The 24,157-nt window shown below is 42.5% G+C and overlaps 1 protein-coding gene across 2 annotated transcripts; it reads right to left on the bottom strand.

Annotated features, from left to right (window-relative positions):
* Window positions 1–385: 385 nt before the first annotated feature.
* Window positions 386–20,519, bottom strand: LOC142831022 (uncharacterized). Of its 2 annotated transcripts, none has more exons than XM_075939752.1 (7): window positions 20,405–20,519; window positions 19,375–19,558; window positions 15,720–15,762; window positions 14,656–14,803; window positions 13,477–13,820; window positions 3,168–3,264; window positions 386–653 (listed from the first exon to the last, which is right to left on the bottom strand). In XM_075939752.1, exons 2-7 carry the CDS (start codon window positions 19,542–19,544, stop codon window positions 613–615), a joined length of 843 nt encoding a protein of 280 aa, XP_075795867.1. In that variant the 5' UTR covers window positions 19,545–19,558; window positions 20,405–20,519; the 3' UTR covers window positions 386–612. The 2 variants fall into 2 exon arrangements, with proteins under 2 accessions (XP_075795867.1, XP_075795868.1); XM_075939753.1 differs by lacking the exon at window positions 20,405–20,519 and adding an exon at window positions 20,174–20,299.
* Between the last annotated feature and the right edge of the window lie 3,638 nt (window positions 20,520–24,157).

Genomic DNA, 24,157 nt, shown 5'->3' with positions numbered 1-24,157 from the left:
ACTTCATTTTCAGTCCTGGACAACATGTTAGCTAGAGGAAGTTGAGTATTGAAGATCCCAGGTATTTTAAGATTAGTGTTCAACAGCTTACTGAGTATTTTGCTATAATTTGGAGCCAAATTCTGCCTCCAATCCATTGAAGACTGTGGAAAGCACATTTACTTCAATGGAAGCAGAAAATAGTCCTTAAAAGTTTAAGTGAAAAGTTTCCCTCCCCCGTGCCTTTTAAAACAAAACAAACAAAACAGAACTATTGCATGGATGCTCATGACTAATTTTACGTATCTAAAGTCATCTGTTGAAGTATAAATATTTGAAGTAAATAATTTAAGGGTTTGTTTTCCAATGGAGTTTTCTGTATTGTTTTAATCATGTAGTAAAATAAAGCACTTTAAAAAAAGATTATTTATTTAACACACCATACTAGCACATTTGAAAGCTAGTGGTTTAAAATCCCGAGGGGGGGAAAAAAAATCTCAAAATGTTAGATGTATTTACACAAAAGTAACCGAATGGGAAAAAAACTTGCACTCTCCACTTGGAGGAGATGGGGGGGGGGGGGGTGCCCATGTTTGCTTGGGATTTTCTTACATCTCAAGGAAATGTAACCTTTCAGTCTTTCCATTCTTCATTCTCTGACTCAGTCTCCTCACCTGCAAAAATCAGTTGTAGAATGTATTGCTGTCCCATACAAGGCAAGCAAGTTCTAAAAAACCTCTTATCAGCTTCATTAAGAGCACATCTACACAACAGGGCTAAAGTTGGAATAAGCTATTCAACTTAAGCTACACAATTGACATAGCTTATTTCAGCTTTTGGTGGTGTTTGGACTTCAGCTATCAACACAGGAAGTTGAAGGAAGAACACTCCGATTTACCTTAATCCAACTCATGGTAACCCTCATTTTACGAGGAGTAAGAAGTCATCCAGCTTGACATTTTGAAATAAAGGCTTGGAGTGTAGACACACACGATGTGTGTGTAGACACACACTTAAGAGTGCTTGATGATTAGCTTGCGGACAATACAAGACAGGCATATTTTTCCCCATAGCTCTCTCAACTCAAATTAGAGTTTATACCTCCTCATTTAGTAACTACTTATAAAACTTAGTGATTTGAGTGATGTAGGGTCTTTAGGACTTTAAGGGTTTCAAGTTTATCTCCAGAAGATTCTTCCTGCAAGTCAGCCTGAAAGTCACATCAAAGAGTGGCATTCCATAGAATTAAGGGAGTAAGCTATCACAGTATCAAGTTACCAATCCAAAAGGCAGGGAAGGAGGAGGGTAAGAAGACACAAATTGGGATACTAACTTAGGGTTCATCTACATTTCACCGTTATTTCAAGATAGTTATTTCTAAATAACCATGTGAACATCTGCACAGCCATTCCATTGTTTTGAAATAATTCTGAAATCCGTAAACCTTGTTCTATTAGGAATAACACTTATTCTGAAATATGGTGCATGTAGATGCTCCACTGCTGCTATTTTGAAATAGCCCCTCAGCAGGGCCATTCTAAGTTATTCCTCCCCTGTGCTTCCTGGGGCTCTAAAGCAAGATAGCACATCTATATTAGGGAAACCTGCCTTAGACTTCCCTGCAGTGTAGACATGCTATTTCTAAATAAGCATGCAGTGTAAATATACCCTTAGGCTGTGTCCAGACTGCATCCCTTTTCCAGAAAAGGGAAGCAAATTAAACACATCGCAATTGCAATTGAAGCAGGGATTTAAATCCTCCTGCTTCATTTGCATAAAAATGGCTGCCGCTTTTTTCCAGCTCGGAGCTTTGCCAGAAAAATGCGCCAGTCTAGACGCGGATCTTTCGGAAAATAAAATAAGGAATAAGATCTTTCAGAAAAGGCTTTATTTTCCGAAAGATCCGCATCTAGACTGGCGCTTTTTTACGGCAAAGCTCAGAGCTGGAAAAAAGTGGCAGCCATTTTTATGCAAATGAAGCAGGGGGATTTAAATCCCCGCTTCATTTGCAATTGCGATGTGTCTAATTTGCTTCCCTTTTCTGGAAAAGAGATGCAGTCTAGACACAGCCTTAGAGGCCTTTCTACAAAGAGTCTATTTTCAGGTCAAAAGCAGTAGCTCAATTTGTTTTGAATCCGAAAAGGCACATGCATGTTTCCCTTCTATAAATCAGACTAATACTTGCAACATTGCTGCATTCCCAAAAATTAAAAAAAAAAAAAAATACTGAGATTAAGGACTTAATCTCTCCTCCTACCTACCAATCTGCACAGCCCCATTATTATATGAAGGGCAAATGCAGGGGAAAAATTATCAGTATGGGAGATTTGAAAAAAATTCTAAACTGTTATGATAAAGTTGTGATTACTGCATAGATGTAAGATAGGCTGCGGGTGGCGGGGGAGAACAATATTTAACTAGTTCTAACTTTTGGGTATAAATAAGTAGAACAATTAAACCTGAATACAAGTGTGATTGCAGGCATTATACTAGATGGTCCAAATAGCCTACCAACCCCTTCCCCCTCCAGGAGCAGCTGGGGTGAAAGATAGTAATTGGGGTAAATTCATTAGTAACTTTGCTGCTGCTACTACAACATTCTCAGCCTGGCTAGGGCAACCAGGAGTTTTGGTTTACAGTGATGAGCAAGTCCTAAAGAGACTCAGCTATCATTAAGCAAGCTACCTATATAGTCTTAAAACAGAAATATTAATCTGGTACAGATAATTAATTGCTTTTCTGTTGCACCCCTTTTTCCTTTGCCTGTACTTGGTTGATAGTTTGTTTTGACCACTTTCCTTATAAACACGCAAGCTATCATCATCTCTCAGTGTCATTCCAGCAATAAGTAATTCAGAGCGAAGTCTAAGGTATTTTTGCATTTACTCCAGTTTTACTCACCAGTTCATGAAGTTTCCTCTGTAAGAGATACTAGACTAAGATTTTAAGCTTTGTATTAAATTCTAGTCTACAAGTAATGGTCCAAATCCATGCTCACCTCTCAGAGATCCAGAATAAATTGAGACAAACTTTTCTAGAACCAAGCTGAAAGGGTTTTAAACAAGTTTGGCTGAGCACACTGGTGGTTCATTCAATTATACCAATAAATGTTGGTAAAGTTCCCTAATTTAACAAGAGATGCATAAAACAAGCTTTCTAAGCAAAGAGAAAATATTTTATAAGCATACCTGAAGAGTAAAGGTCCTTATGTCTCTTCTGAATAACATCCCTAAGAGCAGCTACTATTCCTCCGTCACTGGGTGACTGCGGTGATGTTGGAGTCACCTGTTTAAATAGATTAACAGGAGTGATCATTTTGATTTGTATAACGAAGCTCTTACTGTAGTGATGGAACTACCATGATCAGAAATACGAAGTTACTAGTTACAAAGTGGGGCAAGAATGTATTTACTGAAGATTCAATATGTTTTCAGGATGAACTAGTTCGCCAAAAGGAATTAAATCTGTTTAGTTCAACTCTGCATTAACTTTGGAGAGTGTTACAGCTAGAAACCAGGTACCATATTTCAAGCCAGTCTGGTATTAGCCAATAACTTATTCCCTTCTTTGGCTATTTCAGGTCAATAGTGGAAGAACTAGTTCTGCCTCGCTACTCCATGATTTCAGTACAGCTTCAGATATATGCATTTAGAAGGCCACCTAGAAGGACTGAATATATTCCGAATAGCCACACAAGGGCAGAAGGAAGGAAACTAAGTTTAGGTGGAGTGTTTGGAGCAGCTGCAGCTCTTCAAGAGATAATAGTTTGTTTGATGCTCCAAGCCACATGTTCACTATTTTGAATATCTGTCTACAAAATTAAGTAGTGTTTCTCCTCCCAGGAGTTTCCTGCTCTACAAAAAGCTTTGTAATATAGGGAGGAGGGATAGCTTCACTGTAAATGCAGATATGCCAAGCCTGTTTATCTTATCACAGCATAGGCAGTGAGAAAATGACTTAAGTCTTTGACTCTTGCCTTAGAACACGGACTTCAGTTACAATCCATCAGCCATTCATCAACCTGATCTGCAGTCCTGTGCTATAAATGGACACTGGACGAAGAACATAGACACTCTGGTAAGAGACAGAATTCCAGGTTAGGACCTGGCAAGGCTGCACTTTCCATCCACAACACCATGTGGTGCTCACTCCTGTCTCCCTTTTACAGACAGTCTTTGTTACTGTCCTTGAAGGAGACCAGAGAAGCTTTGAAACAGAAGCCACTGCAACTCCTGGCTTTTGTTGTCTTGTCTGACCCAGTGCAATAGGTGCTACTAACAGTTATCATGAAAGAGGTTAGTGTTACGAGGCAGTGTCTACACAGACATGAACAAATCTTTATGCTAAGGACTATTTGAATGAGCTTCCCAATTAGATAAGCAAGCTTCTGCCAAAGATACCTCACAGGAGTATATAAATAAACTAGCATTGAGGTTTATGGCTATTAGACTATAACTTACCTAGGAATTAACAATCTGTTATGATTTTTTCAGGGAAAGTTTTGCTTTAATATGAGGAAGTCATCTCCAGATGTGAGGTGGGAATACTCAAGTTGTTTTCAGAGCAAGTAATTATACTATGTGCATATGTTTACTTTAAACTATTAACAGAAAAAAAAACCTGGCCAAAAAATGATGCAAGTATGAGCATTTGGAATCCCTGTTTATTTAGTTTTACACTAAAAAAAACTCTGGGAAATTCGGAAGAGATGCTTTAAGTAAAGCCTCAGTCAGTTCACAGGACCCAGCCCTGACCCTTTTCATGTTAGGGATGAAACTTCCTCAGCTATTACAGATAAGACTATTTGTCCAAATTTAACTGCAGGATGGGAAAAAAAAAACACTTTACTCACTTGGGGGGATTTGAGCAGTAGGCTCATACTTTGCCCCTAAGAACTTGTATTTAGGACATACCTGAATCTGGTGCAGGCAATTCACAAGGGAACGCTGCAGAAAGCGGTAACAAGAGGGACGCAGATCTGCTTGCAGATAAATTATCGACCCTCCCGGTATTACAAAGCCTTTTCAATGGGAAGGAACAATTCCTCCCAGAAGGAAAGGCATTTATGAAAAGCCACCTAGTTTTGTAGACTGATTGGTCTACCACAGTGAAGAGCTTGGATCATCAGAGAAACCTTTTATCTCTGAAAAGGAGCTGCAGTTGCTCCAGGCACTCTAGCTAGAGTGAGTAGGTCAAGAACCAGCTTTTTTCCAAGGAAGCAGCTTTGATAGTTGCCAGCCACTAGGCTTAGTAGGATTTATTTGTATTTTTTTCTGCCACAAGGGAATCAAAACAAGCTTGTAGCTGCCAAGACATGTTTGCTATGTAACTGCTAGAGCATCAGAGCTCACTGGACACTACTCAGCAAGCATCAGCAGTAAAGTAAAAAAGGGCATCTCACACATGTTACCAATTTAGGTTTTGTTCCTACAACTGTGAGGTTACTTATTTCTTTCAAAGTCAAAACAGTCATAGTCTACAGTCGAGTTTAAAAACTGAAATACTGATGCATAAACACAACCCATCACAGATGCATGATGTTTAAATGCAAAAACCTACCCAAAGCCAATATATAATCAACAATCTTCTAGGATTAGGTGGCAATTGCCTTGGTGCAGAGTAGGGATGTAAGCCGCTAGTCAACTTCCAATTAAGCATATGCTTATCAGGTTAGTCAAGTAGTTACTCGATTAGTCACTCCTCCCCCGCTTCCCGCATGCTGGCCCTATCAGAGAGCGGCAGCTATGGGAGTAGCAGGAGCCCACGCTGGGGGAAGCCATCTTAAAAGCCAGCTCCCCCTCCCCCCCAGCATCTTGTCCATGGGGGTAGAAGCATAGCAGGGAAACAGTGTGAGCAGGGATTGAAGCAGTCCCCACTTGCGCCCATCTGACTGCTGGGCCTCTCCCTTTGAAATGTAGCAAGAGCCCCTGGGCTCCGGGTTCCCTGCACTGCCTACATTTCAAAGGGAGAGGCAGAACCCCAGGCGAGAGGGGACTGCTTGAGCCCCTGCTGTTCTTCTGCCTTTTAAATGTGGTAGTAAGAGCCGCCTGGTCTCACTACATTTACAAGGCAGAGGCACAGCAGAGAGAGCAAGCACCCCATCCCACCCCTTATCTACTGATTGAGTAGTCGATGGAAATTCCATTGGGGTTATCCATTTGTGGCCTCGAGGTATTTTGTTTACATTGACCATCCCCAGACACAGCCTTATGCAGCTTCCAGTGGCCGTGGGTCATCATTCCTGGCCACTAGGAGCTGTGGGAAGTGGTGGTCAGGATATCCCTGTGGCCCATCACTTCCTGCAGCTCCCATTAGCTGGGTTTGGCAAATCACAACTCTTAGGAGGAGGATGGAGGGGGAGGAATGTGCCTTCAGGCATTCAGCTTGAGCAAAGATAACCCTGCTCGGTCACGTGTGGTCCACAGGCTGGTGCAGTATGCAACACTTAAGGATGAATAGAATTATTGTAGACTTCATCCCATATTCAGAGTTTCAATTTTGCACAGTTAATCCAAGAGTTACACGGCTCCTCCACTGCATTCCAGTACAGGTGGAAAGCTGAAGTATAGCACTCAAGCTCCATTGACCTTTGCCGATTCCGAAGGGCTTCCACCACAAAGGGAAGCAATCACAGCACTGGAAGGGGCCCTGGGAGCCCACACTTGCCCACTAGCATCCCTCCTGCTTTCAGGGGTTGTGGCAAGAGGGGACTTTGATCCCCCAGCCAGCGCCTCACTCGAGTGGGATGGTCCTTCAGAAGTACAGCCCCAGCCTGGGGCTCCCATTTGCCCCTGGGGTTAGACAACACTCATGCCCTCAGAATGCTGTTACCTTGTGTCTACACCCGTGAGTTCCTGCCCTGGGTACTGGTCACAAGAAGACACCAGCATCAGCTTGGATGCCTCCACCCCACTCCATACTTACCTAAGAGTTCTGCCAACCCAAAACTGAAGTTATCCAGGAACAACCATCCCTATGATAAGTCTTGGCTGCTCTCTACCTCGGATACCTCAGGACTCCAGCCATACTGATCCTTTCAAACTGGCTTTCCTCTAGGCCTTATCCAGCTTCCTGGGTTGACTGTCCACTCAACCCTGTTGGCTAGAATGCCCAACCATACTATCCCCACAGCAGGGAACCAGTCAGTCAGAAGTCCACTAACCCAATTAGCCTCCCAGATCAATTGAAGCCCATAGCACATTCCCAGTTCATCCTAGATAGACAAGGATGTCTGGTTTGTCCTGACAAGCCCTTTGCTGGGAGATTCCCTTTCTTGTAAGCCCTGTGCACAATGCTGGGCTCCCATATCCCCAGCTATGGGCACTCACAGATACTTTCTACAGTAGAGACGAAGGGAGGGAAAGCAGACATTGTGAAAAGCCAGTCGTGATTATGGCCAGCGGCGGATTTATGGCAAGGCAAGCGGGGCGGCTGCCCTGGGCCCCGCGCTTCCCGAGGCCCCTTGCAGGAGCAGGGAACCCTCCCCAGGTGGCCACTGAGCCCCATATGCCAGCAGTACTGACAGGACACAGGTTACCCTCAAGGCAGGGCAGAGCAAGAGCCAGCCCCAATTTGACCCATTTGTGATTGGTGCCATCTCTCCACTGCATGTTCAAGAGCTGGTCCCAAAGTCTCCTTTGGCACTAGGAAAATAACTTACTGACCCTGAAGAAATACTACAGCCTCACCTCCAGACCCAAGGAAGAACCTGAATTAATTGCATAAGGATCAGCAAGGTCACTGGTTTAACGCTGGCTTGTCCCCCAGCAGCCTAGGTTCAATCCTCCTGCATCCTAGGAGTCATGAATTCCCAGGAGAGGGTGTAGGTGACCTTCAGTAAGACCACCACAAATAGCCAGTTACCTGTGCAAGGCCATGAACCACCCAGATTAGGGACTTGCCTATCCCAGAAGCACCAGACAACCTTCAACGTCCATCCCAAAACTCAAATGCCACTGAGTAAGCTAAAAAGGTGGATGGTGCACACGCTCCTTTGGCTGTAGAGCCTGTTTTCAGCACCCAAGACTCAATGCTGCCCACCTCTTCTCTGGCACTTCCATGGCTTCCAGAGAACGAGAGACCATCAGCTACATGGCTGTTCAGCCCAGGCACATGCTTGACCGTGAAGTGAATGTTGCTGACAGATTTCAGGTCGGTAAATTATTAGCAGCGAGCTTCAAGAGCCTGTCTCGGGAGGTTTTTGCCAAAGGAATCCATGCAGACTGTCACTCCTTCTCCTTCCTGTGAAGAGCAGTCATGCTCCATGCTAGAAGGTAAATTGTCTTTCCCACAAGACTGTGGGTGAGACATGACAGCTGACAGTCAAATCCTTCCAGCAAGAGTGGAGTTAAGTGCCTGTAGTTCCCAGAAGGCAAGGCAGGGGATACAGACAAGCCTCTGTTCAGAGCACAATGTGCGTATTTCAAAAGCACGGAGTATTTGGGGGCAAAGGACTCCATCGCAGAGGTGGAGACACTTGTCTGCATCCATGCCACCTGAGGTCATACAGGGGGAAGAGGGAAACCTCTTCCCCCGCCCCCTCCAAGATGAACTATTTCCCTCGAGTTTCAGGAAACTGGTAGGAAGTGTTCAGTTTAGCCAGTGACGGGTGCACTCGCCCTGTAGCTGGTCTGTGGGCTCATTAAACACCCAGCTGCCCAGAAGAGTTCTGCGGTAGCACTTTGATCAGTGTGCATGAGCAGAACAAATAGGCAAGACAATTCAGCCACGATCTAATAATCCCGAAATTGGCTGAGAATGGGGCGAGGGGGGTTAAGATTCCACCTTCACCAACACAGTGTCTTCTGGCTCAGTTACAATGTGGGAGCAGTCTTCAGAGTCTCTCACTTAACATACCAGACTGCAGCCCTGCAAAGCCCACAGCCGCATAACGCTTTGGGGACCTGGCTTGTCTCATGTGCCCTGAGGGACAGGGGTACCTCATGGCATCCTAGGACACATGGCTGTGCCATAAGCTTTCCCATGTAACGAAGAGCTTCGTATGCAAAAAAACCCAAAAACAACCCTCCTCCCCCCCAAAAAAACAACACACATGGAGCAGATACGATAATGCTTGTTAGATTGGTGTAATTCTATTGCTGGGGGAGGGGGCATTAATTGCAGAGGAGGTAGTACTTGGCTTGTAATGGCAATTCAGAAACTAGTGCTGGGACTGTGACATGAACCTGAGAGCCAGTTTAGGCAGCACTGTATCAATGGCAGAGCTTCTCCAACTGACATGCTACTAGTGCTCAGGGGGAGAGCTCCCTTCCATCAGCTCCGAGTGCCATGCTAGAAAGCTTAGAGCAACTCAGCTGTAGGACTGCAGCTGTGTGGCTGTAAGCTGCATAGTACAGCCATTGCCAAACATCTTCAGCCTGAGGCTGTTTGGTGGACAGGGCTTGAGTACTGACTAAAACGTCACCTGGCGCACCAGCAGAAAGCCTACTTTTGCAAGATTTCCACTAACAGTTTTGGAAGTGCAGCTCAACTTTAGACCAAAGCAGAACAGAAGTTTGGACTCCTGTATTCTTTTCACTTCTGCCTCTGACTCAGAATGTGCCTTTGTAAGTCAGCCTACCCACTCAGCAAGAGATGTGAAGAACAACAAGGAGGGTTATGTCTGTCAAACCAACCAACCAACCCTCCCACCCACCCCAACCCAAAACAAACCAACCCAACCCAACGTCAGGGAAAGCGTGAGGCTCTTTCCCATTCAGTAGGGATCAATGTGGAAAAAGCCAAAGTACTTCAACACGGTCAGTTCCTAGACTGCAGCACAGTATGGAGGAGGTGAGCAATCCTTAGTGGTGAAATGATGGATTTGAGCATGTCCAGCTTTTCTGTGAGGCAGATCTAATGCATATGAAGGTGCCAAGGGAGTTGGCAAACATGATTGCAAAGCCACTGGTCACGATCTTTGAAAGCTCGTGGTGATCAGAGAGGTCCCTGACGCTAGGGGGGCAGGATAGCTCAGTGGTTTGAGCATTAGCCTGCTAAACCCAGGGTTGTGAATTCAATCCTTCAGGGGGGCCATTTAGGGATCTGGGGCAAATCTGTCAGGAATGGTACAGTCTCCTGCCCTCACAGCAGGTCTAAGGACTCTTTTCAGCTCTATGAGATGGTATATTTCCATATATTATAATAAATATGGTGCTTATCTTTAAAAAAAGGGCTCTGGGGGAACTACTCAGCCTCAATCTCTGAAAAAAAAAAAAAAAAAAAAAAAAAAAAAAAAAAAACACACCACCATGGACCAGGTCTTCAAGGAATCCACTTGCAAACACTTTCAAGGAGAGGAAGGTGATCAGTAAGTCAATATGGATTCCCTAAGGGGAAGCCATGCCTGACCATACTGATTGCCTTCTATGATGAGAACAGTCTGTGGAAATTGGCGGGGCGGGGCGGGGCGGGGGGGGGGGGGGGGGGGGAAGGGGGAGGGAAACAGTGGACATATCTTTACTTTAGCAAAGCTTTGATACATAGTATTCTTGCCAGCCAATTAAAATAGTATTGATTGGATAAATGGATTAGAAGGTGACTAGAAAGCTGGCTAGCTAGTCAGATTCAATGGGAAGTGATCAACGACTTGATGTTTAGTTGGCAGCTGGCATCAAACGGATTACTCCAGGAGTCTGTCCTGAGACTGGCTTTGTTCAACATCTTCATCATCTGCAGAGCTAAACAAACCACTGAATCTACTCGCCCGTGGCAAGTAGATTTCAACCAGTCGCTCTGTGCACCCCATTCACCGGCGCTTCACGCATGCGCAGTGCCAGTCTGGTGCATGCACGGTGCGAGGCTGGCGAGTAGCTCTAGCCGGGGTTTGTCAAGCCCTGATCTAGATGGTGGCACGAATTGCATTCTCAGCAAGTTGTGGAGGACACTAAGATGGGGGTAAGGGAGGAGAAGATGATGTTAGAGAGTAGACAGAGGGCTCAGAGTAACCTAGACACGTTTGAGGATTGAGTCAGAAGAAATCTGATGAGGTTCAACGAGATAAGAGCAGAGTCCTGCACTTAGGACAGCAGAATCCCATGCACTGCTCCAGGCTGGGAACTAACTGGTTAAGAAAGGACCCAGGGATTACAGTAGATGAGAAGCTGGATATGAGTCAGGGTCTCCTTGTTGCCAAAAAGGATTATTGGGCTGCATTATAAGAGCACTGCCAGCAGATCAAGGAAAATGATTATTCCCCTCTATTCAACACTAGTGACACCACATCTGTCCATATCCAGGGGCAGCCCATCCACAGAGGCGAACTAGGCGGTTTCCTAGGGCACCAAGCTAAATGGGGTGCCAAATGGTGGCGCAATATCACTGAGGTGTTTGCCGGTGGGGGTGCCGATTGCACGGTTCGCTTAGGACGCCTAGGACCTCCCGTCCGTATCCAGTTTGGGGTCCCCCATTACAGAAAGGATGTGGGGGAATTAGAGTCCCCAGCAGGGGGATGGGATAAAAATTAGGGGGCTGGGGTACAACTTAGGAGGAGAGACTGAGGGAGCTAGGATTATTTAGTGTGCAGAGAGAGTGAGGGGGAATTTGATAACAGCCTTCAGTAACCTGAAGGGGGTTCCAGGGAGGATGGAGAGAGGCTGTTTTCAGTAGTGATAGAACAAGGAGCAGTGCTCTCCAGTTGCAACATGGAAGGTCTAGGTTGGATATTCAGAAACTACTTCACTAGGGGTGTGTCTAGACTACATGCCTCCTTCGACGGAGGCATGTAGATTAGCCAGATCGGAAGAGGGAAATGAAGCCGCGATTAAAATAATCGCGGCTTCATTTAAATTTAAATGGCTGCCCCGATCTGCCGATCAGCTGTTTGTCGGCAGATCGGGGCAGTCTGGACGCAACGCGCCGACAAAGAAGCCTTTCTTCATCGGCACAGGTAAGCCTCGTGAAACCAGGTTTACCTGTGCCGATGAAGAAAGGCTTCTTTGTCAGCGCATCGCGTCCAGACTGCCCCGATCTGCCGACAAACAGCTGATCGGCAGATCGGGGCAGCCATTTAAATTTAAATGAAGCCGCGATTATTTTAATCGCGGCTTCATTTCCCTCTTCCGATCTGGCTAATCTACATGCCTCCGTCGAAGGAGGCATGTAGTCTAGACACACCCTAGGAGAATGGTGACGCACTGGAATGGGAGGTGGTAGAATCTCTATCCTTAGTGGTTTTTAAGCCATGGCTGAATGATCCAGTTGAGGATGGTCCTGATTTGAACAGGGTGAGAAAAGGTCTAGTCCGATGTTTGAGCCCTAATCTTCTAAAATTCTAGAGTAACCAATTGCAAGTCCACGTATCACTAATATATGCATTTAGCAGAAAAAGAGGCATGTCTCTAGGAAGCATTCCCTCCTAGGCTATTCTATGTGCCATTTCTCAAGAGGCTGTTTAATGTACTCATACAGACTGGCTAGCATGAACCTTGTTTTTTCTTTATGGTCAACATGAGTTATTTAAAGTAAGAGAACCCTATAGGGGACATGACAATTCACTGCTTAACTCTAGGGACAGTTCTCTACTATGGGACTAATGTCCCACTCCGCATCAAGCATTTTTTGATAATTTTCAATTTATAAATTAAATAAGGAGTTTTGTTGCACCTTAGAAATTGGCAGATTTAGTAGGTCATGAGCTTTTGTGAGTAAAACCTACCTCAGATGAGTTGGAGTGGAAATTATAGAATCTGGGGTGAGTATATAAACAGCAAAAGAAATTCTGTCAACTGTAAGACCACTATTAAAAAGGCTCATTAAGTCAGGGTGGGCACCTCTCATTTGCAACATTTGATGTGGAGATGTGAATATCAAAAGGGAAAATTGCCTTTGTTGTGTGTTAGCCAATTGAGATCTAACACATTCATTGTTTAACTTTATATTTCTGTCTAAGATACCTTTTCAATACATCAGTTTACTGCTTGTCATTGCATTGACTCAGGTTCTGAGGAGTCATTGCTCTCCTTACTCAACACCTTCCATGGCAAGTTTCACTTAGAGGCAAAGACTGGGGAAGGGTTCATCTACTTCACAATAAAATGCCATACTACGCTTAGTTTCTTATTTGCAGTTTTCACATTCTTATTTTCAAGGTATAGAAAACTGGATACCCTTTCAAAAGAAAATTCTGAGATTGTCTATGGTGCAATGTACATGTAGTTTCCTAACTGTAGCACAACAGGAATGTAGGTCTATACCAAGTATTAAATTGCATCCTTAGATTCCATACTCCCCTCTGCACACTTAATATCAATACATCACACTTAGCTTCTCTTATTGCTGAAAAGCCTGTAAGCTCATTTGCAATGTTCCTTCGGATCTTTTCCATCCACATGCAGAATAAATATTTGTATACCAAGGCATGTGCGAATGTGCAAGAGAAACACAGAACATAGCTATGGTGGCATATGATTTCTCCTAAGTGGCTGCACAAGTACACAGCTTCCAGGGAAACACAACTCATTAGTATCAATTAGTACTGGTTAAAAAATATATACTTGCCGATTTCAGCTGGATTCCCTTTCTGATCTGACCCATTAGATCATTTTGATGCAGAGTAGTTGGGGTCTTTTCAGTCTTTATTTTATGAAGAGACTGTCTTTGCAGATCCACTGGTGATGTCCTCTTAGGAGACAGGGGAGGTAGTACTGGAAGTGCCGGTGCAATGACAATTGAAGGGACATTCCATGGAGGGTACAGTGCATTTGATGTAGAGGGAGATGCTAGTTGAATTGATTTGAGTCCATCAGCTCTTTGAGATGAGCTAGAAGTAAGTTCAATACTAGGACTGATAGTTGAAGAGGATGTAGAATGAAGCAGAGCAGAACTAGATCTTGAAGATGTCGCTGCAGAAAAAGAGAGTTAAGTTTAATGTCTAAGAGCAGAGCTCTCCGACTGATCTCCTCTACGCAACCAATCCCTCAGCAACTACCCTTTGTTTGGCAAAGTTTAAGCACATCAGACATCTTAAAGAAGCAGAATCGAGGCACTTATATCATACCATGTTGTATGATGCAAGGGGACAGGGATGAGACATACTAGGGATGTAAAATCCCATTTAATTGGTGAACTGATTAAAGGGGGGGCTGCACAGGGGGGCCACCCAGCCCCTATCCCCAGCTTGCAGCACACCCAGGTCAGGCACGCCAACATCAGAGGTTGCTCTGGCTGGGTTGGCATGCCTCCCCTCCCCCACTGGGCCCTGCAGAGTGAGAGCAGCCCTCTGCCCACAGTGAGTGGGGAGCTGCTCCAGCCCCACCAGTTAACTGGAACCAGTAAGCCACACCCATTAAGGGTGAGGCTTACCAGTTAACCATTCACATCCCTAAAGAAAGGGTCAGATATCTAGCTATTAATCTTTACAATAGCTAGCTCGCATCTTGAGGCCCAGAGCAAAACCTGAAGATGTGAGCACCCTTGTATTTTAGCCAAGCTCAAACCCAACCGTTGAGACTTGCACCACCTGTGCACTAGCAATGCCTCTCAACAGAATCACTATTAACATGGAACGAACCTTCCCTCACCTCCAAGCCTTATCTACAAAGTCATGTCTTACTTGCTTTTGTAACAAGGCAAGCTTGTAGAGTCTACTTCATTCCAGTGTATTACTGTAATGAGGTGAATGCTCAAACATTGGCAAAGTAGTAGCTTACTCAAGCTATATCAAAGTTTTATTTGCACCTCTCAGAGCCTCTTTCCGTATAGCTTCTATTCCTCCTTTCCTCTCTATCATTTTGAAGATCTTTTCAGAGGTTCTCTTGTTTTTCAGATGATCTTCTGTTACACCAGCCTGATCAAATAGCTTCTTCAGATCTGAATTCAAGATAGCCTGCAAGACAATCGGTAAGGGTCAATTTAGGTTGTTTTTTTTTTGTTTGTTTTTTTGCTGTCACGTGACCAGCTTATTTCAGATGATATTTTTCCACTCACTGATCTTAAATAGTGCAGGGTTAATGTATCTGGGTTTCCCTTCCTGAGGTTGGAAGGGAAGGAGTGTAGTGAGGAGAAAATTTCAGCAACACTATTGGAAACAGACTACCAATTTTTTTAGATTCCAGAAAATTAGTCAAAATTTAAGCTAATTAACAGAAAAGTTGGGGAGCTCCCTGGTTAAAAAACCAGGCTTTGAAAACTGAGTATTTTCAATTAATCTCCAGGTTCACAAATTGTATTGCATTTAGTGTAAAGCCTTCAGTAGATGAAGTTTGTTCACATTCCACTATTACTCATGTTAAAGATAGGTAAGTGCAGCTTTATGCTGAAGCAAGTTTTTATTTATTCGTAGCTTCATAGGAGTCAAACATTAGTGGATAAAATAGTGCAAGTGACTATGCAGTCTTCGAGAGATCTTTATTAAAAGCCAGGTATGAGAAATAAGCTTTTTGAAGTCTTATGCATTAACTTGTAATAGATATCTACTGTTTCTTGTACCTTTAAAATATATGTTGCTAAGAAGAGTTAAAAGCTCTTAAGTGGATTAGCTTTCTTTAACAATATACCCCCCATCGGCCAGTCCATTTTGGCCACTTTTCAGCAAGACAGAAAAGGCCTTTCCATTTCATTTTCCACACACACGCTTCCTTACAGGTGCTGAAGACCATTCCATACAAGACTAATGATCACAATATTGAACCGTTAAGTGTTAACAAACATTAACTCTAGATTCAAAAGTTGTTCCACACAAGCAGAAGTATTATCAGTTATGTTTGACAGTTCTATTGTTAGCTAAGACAGAAAATACTTACAGCAAATCCAGTTGGCTGAGTCCATCCCCAATGGCTCAAATGCCTAGGGAGAAGGTATTTGTTCATTTGAGCACCACATACATAAGATACGAGATTAGTAACAGTAGTAAGTAAATCAAATCACCACCATATACACCTTGTTTGAGGCATATTGGAAATATACTAGACGTCAGTCTCAAATTCTAGAATGTTGAAGGTAACCTTATTTGAAGTGATCATGGAAGCTTCACCACATGCCCCATGCATGGATATGTTCCTCGCTCCCCACCCCCGTAATGTTCTAGGCACATTATCAAAAAACAAAGAACAATTCAAAAAGCGTCAGGAGCTCTTGGGTCTCTAGTGGTTTCCCTTTGACTAGTTGTAACTAAGGCATGTCCTCTTGAAACATCTGGCCAAGAGGAAACTGACACGACCCACCTTCTCTTTCCTCACACTTTCCATTGTTGGAGCCTTGTATAGCAGGAGTCACACAAAAACCCTTGGCTAAATAGCAGTACTTCATGTACTGCGGTGTTTATGCATTCTGGTATTTGATACTCTGGAAAGCCAGTCCTCACACACTGTTGCATACCACTCATGCTGTAAAGATTCAAAACAGCCACAGTAACTTCAGCCCTGTTCTCCCTCACAGATCAAGGAGGGGTTTCACAGAAGTTATACAGGGCCTATAGCTCAAGTAACTATTCTCTTTTGGAAGAAACAGATGCTTAAGAGCTCTTAAGTCAGTCTTGGCCCTATAGGGGGTTCTTATTAGAGAACCGGAACTTAAAAAGGGCTCAAGAACTCAGTAACAACTGTATCATGGGACTCATGTGAGAAGTCAGATGTGTTATTTGCCACATATTTAGTTTATATGAAGTAACTAAAGCCAATAAAAGTTGAAGAGGAAAGACTAATTTATTGGCCTTTAAAGATAATTCATTTTGCATAAGTGTGTGGGGAGAGGGAGACAAGCTTGACCAAATTAATGTATTCCAACTTCAACCATTCCTCTAATACATCAGTAGCTTTGGGCTTGTACAAAAAGTAGTGTTAACAATGATTTAAGCAAAAATCTCTAAAAGCAAGATATTTGTATTAGTGGTAGCATTTGATCTTCTAGTTAACTTTGCCTTATATTGAGAAAAATATTACTTCTTGTCCAATCAGAACTAATTCAGGGCCAAGATTTTGAAGAGCAACTGTAGATTCTAGGTGTCCAACCTGGTAAGCCACCAAGAGGCCCAATTTTCAGATGGGCCATCCCTTGTGGTTCAGGAATCCTAAATTCTATTCCCCCCCCCCCCCCTCTTCAGCTAGAATCATAGAACTGGAAGAGACCTCAGGAGGTCATCAAGTCCAGCCCCCTGCCCAAGGCAGGACCAATCCCAACTAAATCAACCCAGCCAGGGCTCTGTCAAGCCAGGACTTAAAAACCTCTAGGGATGGAGACTCCACTACTTCCCTAGGTAACCTATTCCAGTGCTTCACCACCCTCCTAGTGAAACAGTTTTTCCTAATAGCCAACCTAGACCTCCCCCACTGTAACGAGACCATTGTTCCTTGTTCTGCCATGTGTCACTACTGAGAACAACCTGTCTCCATCCTCTTTGGAACCTGCCTTCAGGAAGTTGAAGGCTGCTATCAAATCCCCCCCCCCCCCCCCACTCTTCTCTCCTGTGAACTAAAACCCAAATCCCTCAGTCTCTCCTCATAGGTCATGTGCTCCAGCCCCCTAATCATTTTGGTCGCCTTCTGCTGGACCCTCTCCAATGCATCCACATCCTTTCTATAGCAGGGGGCCCAGAACTGGACACAATACTCCAGATGTGGCCTCAGAGCCAAATAAAGGGGAATAATGACATCTCTGGATCTGCTGGCAATGCTCCTCCTAATGCACCCTAATATGTTTAACCTGCGAAGACTCCAGGCTGTCACCAAGATAAAGGAGACTGTGCTACGAGATCTCCTTTTTGCAGATGACTGCTCCCTGAATGCTGGATCAGAGCAGGAAATGCAAGTCAGCATGGACAAATTCGCAGCAGCATGCGACAACTTCGGCCTTCTCATCAACACAAAGAAAACTGAAGTGATGCACCAGCCAGCTCCGAAAGCTCAACATCAAGTTCCCACCATCACAGTGAAGGGACAAAAGCTGCAAGCAGTGGACCAATTTACATATCTTGGCAGCACCCTCTCCCGCTCAGTGACAATTGACATCGAGGTCAACTGCAGAGTCGCCAAGACAAGCTCTGCATTCGGCAGACTGCTGACCAAAGTGTGGGACCGCCGTGGAATAAGCCTTACTACAAAGCTTAAAGTCTATCGAGCAGTAGTGTTAACTACCCTGATGTATGCCAGTGAGACTTGGACTGTATACAGGAGGCACGCTAGGCAACTGAACCACTTCCACACGATTTGCCTCCGCAGACTTCTGAGGATCCGGTGGCAGGATAAGGTGCCAGACACAGAAGTCCTTTCTAGAGCAGGTCTGCCGTCAGTTTACACCCTGCTGATGAAAGCTCAGACACGCTGGGCAGGCCATGTTGCAAGGATGCCAGATCATCGCATCCCTGAACAGCTCTTCTATGGTGAGCTGTTTCAAAGGAAGCGATCGCACGGGGGACAAAAGAAGCGATACAAAGATACGCTTAAAGCCTCTCTCAAGTCCCTGGATATTGACACCACCTCCTGGGAGACCCTGGCACAAGACCGATCAACATGGCACACGCTGATCTACCAAGGCTGTCAAACATCTGAAGCCAGAAGGACAACCATAGCACAAGAGAAGCAAGCACTCCGTAAAGCCAGAGTTGCAGAAGCTGCAACAGTGGTGCCCACACATGTCTGCCCGACATGTGGCAGAACATTCCGTGCCTGTATCGGCCTTATCAGCCATTTGCGGACACACCGTGGACAGTCCACAACCCGTTAGATGTCAAGGTCCTCTTCGAATACGATGGACGAACAACAACAACAACAACAACAACAACATGCCATTAGCCTTCTTGGCTACAAGGGCACACTGTTGACTTATATCCAGCTTCTCAGCCACTGCAATCCCCAGGTCCTTTTCTGCAGAACTGCTACTTAGCCATTCAGTCCCCAGCCTGTAACAATGCTTGGGATTCTTCTGTCCCAAGTGCAGGACTCTGCACTTGTCCTTGTTGAACTTCAGATTTTTTTTGGCCTGTTGCCTTTACACCATGGCCCCATACAGATGCCTAACTGCTGTATCATGTGTACATTATTTAACAGCAGTTTCATAATCACCCATCACTCTGTGGTGAAGCACTTTGAAAGCTAAATGAAAAGCTGATGTTCACTTTTAGTCAGAGATTGCTTGTATTATAGCTGGAGCAGACACTGGGTGCTAGTAGTAAAATACTCATTTAGCTCTTGGCAACCCAGTGAAAGTATTTGAAAATTTGTCAAACTAATTCCTAATCCTTTCCTAGGATACATAAGACCAGTACAGAATAAGAAAGGAAATTTTGGATGTTTATTAGCAATGCAAAAGTTGTTGAAAAACAATTGTTCGATTCCTTGAATAACTTTGATACCCAAGCAATTTGCAGGTTAGATACTTATTTTTGTCCCACTGGATTCTACACTGACCAACATAAGCCAACTTAGCATTTCATAGATAATTAAGAGATCTTTCCTCACTCACCTGAAGTTGCACGGATAACTAATGTCATCTTTATTTAATTTTTTGCTTTTGTATTTTCCTTTCCATTTAGTTTTCTCTTTGGTGATTTGAGAAACATAAAGTGGAGGAGGTGAAATTCCAAGGTCAGGACAAGTTAGACTTGTGTGAGGCACAGATAATGGTGAAGGCATCTCAGACACAGATACTGAAACAATAGAAGAAAAAAAGTTAGTGAATGTGTTTGTACAGAATAAATATTTGCCTCATACAAGAAATGTTGTTAATTTTTAACATCCCTGCTAAGTCTGCTTAAGGAATTATTTTTATCTTGTAGCACATTGAGAGCATATTACCCAGTGTAGTCTTACTAAATATCTATTAAGAAGTAAAAAGACTACCTCCAACTTTAAAATAACAAGATTACCTATGTTGAGTTTTCAACTGTTTCCTTAGTTCTATATATTCCTATAGATACAAATTTGTGAGGAATAATCATTAATATTATTCCTGGTTGCCTGATTCAAAACAGTGGTAACAAAAGTTTGCTTTCAACAGGACTATACAGCTTTCAGTATTTGAGACTTTTTTTAAAGAAAGGTTAGCCAGTTACTATTACTAATTACCAGCTATATTTTTAGATTATAATAGCCTACTATACTGTATATCTAATAGAAGGGAATCTACACATACAAGAGATTATGAGTCTAGCACGGTTTCCTCCTCTCCCTCCCCCCCCCCCCATGCCTCTTATCAGTTTAATTTTTATGGAGAACAAAAATTATCTGCCTATTCTTAACATAAACCCAGCTTAAATACACACTTGTTAGAGACAACTACTATTCCATAAGGAAAGACAGGGGTAATTCTTAACCATATTTTTCTCCACAGCATAGAGTCTTAACAGCAGATGTAATGACTAAAGCTAATTTCAAAAAAATATATTCTTCCTATTATCAATTCTCAAAGCTAAGAGCACAGAATGATCCATTATCTATTTTTTAATTATCAGAAAAAAAATTAAAATGCTATAGTCACAACATTAAATCCATACCAAGTTTCTAAAACCCTTGTTTTCTTTACTATTACTTTTCTATAATAACAGAAACATTTTATTTCCCAATTTTCATTATATAGAAAAAAACTAAACATGCTAATCTGCCAATTTCCTGTAATAACAAATTTCTGTCTATTGTTAATTTAGGCCCTAATGTTGCAATCACTTACACGTGTTCTTAATTTTAAACAAGTGAAGAGTTCATTGGCATCAAATGCTTAAAGTTGAGCATCTGTGTGTTTGCAGGACTGAAGTTTTGGTGTATACCACATTGGTGTCAAAAGTAAAATAAACCCATGGAATGAGGCTAACCAATATATGCAAGCGGTGCAAACTACACATGCACAAGTGGTTTCCATTTAGAAAATCAGTACATTAGTGTGGTATAAAGTATTAGATGGATGGACAAAATATTTGTTCTTTGGGGCTTACGACATAATAAGTATACTCTCACTTTCAATCACAGTTTTAGAACCCAATCTAAAAGTTACCACAGTATTCTACTGAAAGGGGCTATTTTTAACTTTGCTCATATAAACAGGCCTTCTGACTTGCATAAATACTTAGAGATGTGCTAGATGTCACACATCTTTCCAAGTATGGAGATGTCAACCAGGGGCAGGTATGGTAGGTAGATCTGGGCTCACCAGATGATATATGGACTGGTTTAGTTTGGAAGCAGGGTCTGAAGCTTCATATCAGTAACATATGGATCACTTATGTTGGGATTGGTCCTGCCTAGGGCAGGGGGCTGGAATTGATGACCTTCAGAGTTCTCTTCCAGCTCTATGATTCTATGATTCAATGACTTCTTGGCAATTATTATTTATAATCTAAATACAGAGGGCCATTTCCATGTGCCATGACAATATTAGAACAATAACCTTCAAAAAGCATAATGAACAATCCAAACTAGACCCAGGCTTGCAAACTCTTCTGTACCTGAGTAATTTAACACACAAAAGTGATCCCAATTAAAAGTCAACTGAAAGACAAAGGTATGCATAAATGTTTGGAAGATCAGGACCCAAAGGTACAAAAGAGGACACTGATCTTATGATTCTCTGTTTATGGGAGCCCAAAATGAAACAGCTTGTGCCTGATTATCAGATGCACTAAGAACCTGTAGCTTCTTCTGACTTCAATATAAAATCTCTAATCCCATTCACATTTGTATATAGCTGAGTGGCCTTCAAGGAAGCATTTACAACAGCTCAGATATCAAAGTAAAGACAAGATCTATGCTGTGAAACTGCTCAAATAAATACTTTAGTAAATAATTGAAACAATAGAGAGGAAAAGAGCTATTTATTGTGTTGGAGGAATACAAAACAAGTTCCTGATTCTACAACTACACACAGGATTAACTTTAAGCATGAGACTAAGTTATTTGTGCTAATAAATTACAAAAAAAAAAGTCAGCACTTTGATTTACAACATATTATAGAAAAAGTTATTAACCATGGTGGAGAATATGGATCTTTTTGTTTTAATCCTTTGGGGTGACCCAGCAGCAGGGTGTATATACTCTGTACCTAAAAAAAAGAGGAAGGAAAAGTTACTGACATTTTCAGGAAAAGAGGGAAGATAATTTTGTTACACTGCAAAGACAGTGTTGAAATTGTCAATCACAGAAAGAGAGGTTCACAGCTGGGCCTCATTAGGAAACAAAGCCTTATAAAAGAAAGAGTTTAAACCCTTTAAAGCCTTTGGTTGTAAGAAGTGCTAAGTTCTATTTGCTGAAAGCATGTTTAGTTAGAAAATTTACAACAGATTTTTGTAACAGGTAAGAAACTCTATTTGCTCAATGTTAATAACTTAGTATCTTTGTTTTGTATCTATTTCCCCATATAATCTAGTATCATTTCCTATTTTACATTTAAAACCTAGAAACTGATTAGACACCTGCTACCCTTCCTCTCTGCCATGCCTATTGAGATATATATGTTCATTAGTGTGGCAGAGGTGTCCAGATGTATGGAAAAGATCAGAAGGACTTTTCAAAATTGTGCTAACCTGTTATTTGAAACACCAGTGTTCTATGTTAGGTATGAGAATCCAAACAGCATATTGAAAACTTCACCCCATAAGTGACTGTTTTAGTGCTGTGGTTTATGTATAATTTATCAAATGCTATATTTTAAAAAGGTACTCAAAATATAGGTCATTCATAATTTAGTCTAAGGTATCCTAATACATTAATCCATCAAGTATCTAGCTACTATGTAAACACAACAGGTTGCTTCCAAAGGCCAGTGTCTCTATTTTCATGCTTTAATGGTTTTCCTTTGTGGTAATAGCTCTCTGTTTCCTTTTTGCTTGCTTTTGAAAATTATGAAACTAGTTATGGAGATGTTGTGCAATGGCTTGTATGTTCCTCACATTCTCCCAGTGCTAAGATTCATGCCACAGCTGAGCATCTTTAGCAGAGATGCTATGGTTCCTCTTAAGGCAGAGGCTTCTATCAGTGTCCTAAACGGTCAGGAAGTGAATGAGAGTGTCTATTAAGCCAACCTATTGATATGCAGATTAATAATGACTTTTTTCAAAATCCTCTCATGTATTGTATCTTGAAGAGAGCAAAATAATAATTTTTAGTCTGTAAATGCTAATGTATCTTACTTAATAGCTAACGTATGATCCTAGATCTATACGCTGCATATCCTACATATAATTCCTTAACTTAATTATACAAGCTCTGTAACAATATATGTACAGGAAATAACCATTCACATTCTAAGAATAAATGTTAACGGGTAAGCATCACCTTTACTGGGTGGTGCTTGCAGGCAGGGGGCTGCTCCAGGTCTGTGGGCCTGCTGTGCACAGGGGTGCTCCAGCCTACCCAGAGCAGCCCCCATCTGAGGCAGGGGGACTGCTCCAGCCTGGTCTCTGCACCTACCCCTGTTTAATCAGTTAACTGGTTAAACTTAATATTTGACTGGCTAACTGATTAACCAGGATTTTACATCCCTAGTGGACAATTATTTCACACCTAGACTATTTCTTATTACAAGACTTAATTTTTTGTGCCTAATTTTTTGTGGACTCAGCAATGTTTGTGAGGAATTAAAATAGTTAATCACACTGACCTGTGATATGGAAAATCCTTTCTTAGGTAAGTTTGAAAATGTTAACATTTCTTTGTTTTGAGGTCAGACAATGCAAAAGTGAATGAGAAAATTTAAATCGCCTGTTTGACTATATTAGCATACAATTATCTCAACAATTACTGCACCAGAAGTATAGCTTATCGATTTCCTGACACTAGAGACATAAATAATGATATTTTCGTGAGTCGTAAATAGACAGTGTCTGGTCAGCAAGCTTGAAATTGTCCTAGCTTGTCACAGATTCAATAAAAATGTCACCTCTAAGTTCTTCATGCAGTAATTCAGAAAGGGGAAAAATTCTTCAGGCTTTCCCTTCCCTCTCTCCCTGCTCTTCTCCTCTCCCCCCCCTGCAAATGTGAGATGCATATGATGATGCACGTGCTCTCGTGTTTCTATTATATATCACAGTAAGTCACAATGTCTTGGGTTTAGGGTTTAATTTTGTTTTTTCTGAACAGCAACACTTGCTTTTGGGGTGGTTTTCACACCCCATCCCTTCAAAATACATGCATCTGTATATTCATAGGGGATTGCTTTAAAGGAAGGTCAATTCTTGGGCTGATCATCCTTGACGGAGTCTGCATGGAAATCCTGCTTCCCCACAGTTGATAGAAATTAACTGCCCTCATTTGGATTG

The sequence above is a fragment of the Pelodiscus sinensis genome, chromosome 11 (assembly GCF_049634645.1).
Source record: "Pelodiscus sinensis isolate JC-2024 chromosome 11, ASM4963464v1, whole genome shotgun sequence".
Classification (NCBI taxonomy): Eukaryota; Metazoa; Chordata; order Testudines; family Trionychidae; genus Pelodiscus; species Pelodiscus sinensis.
The sequence above is the reverse complement of the archived record's forward strand: the minus strand, read 5'-3'. Positions and strand labels throughout refer to the sequence as shown.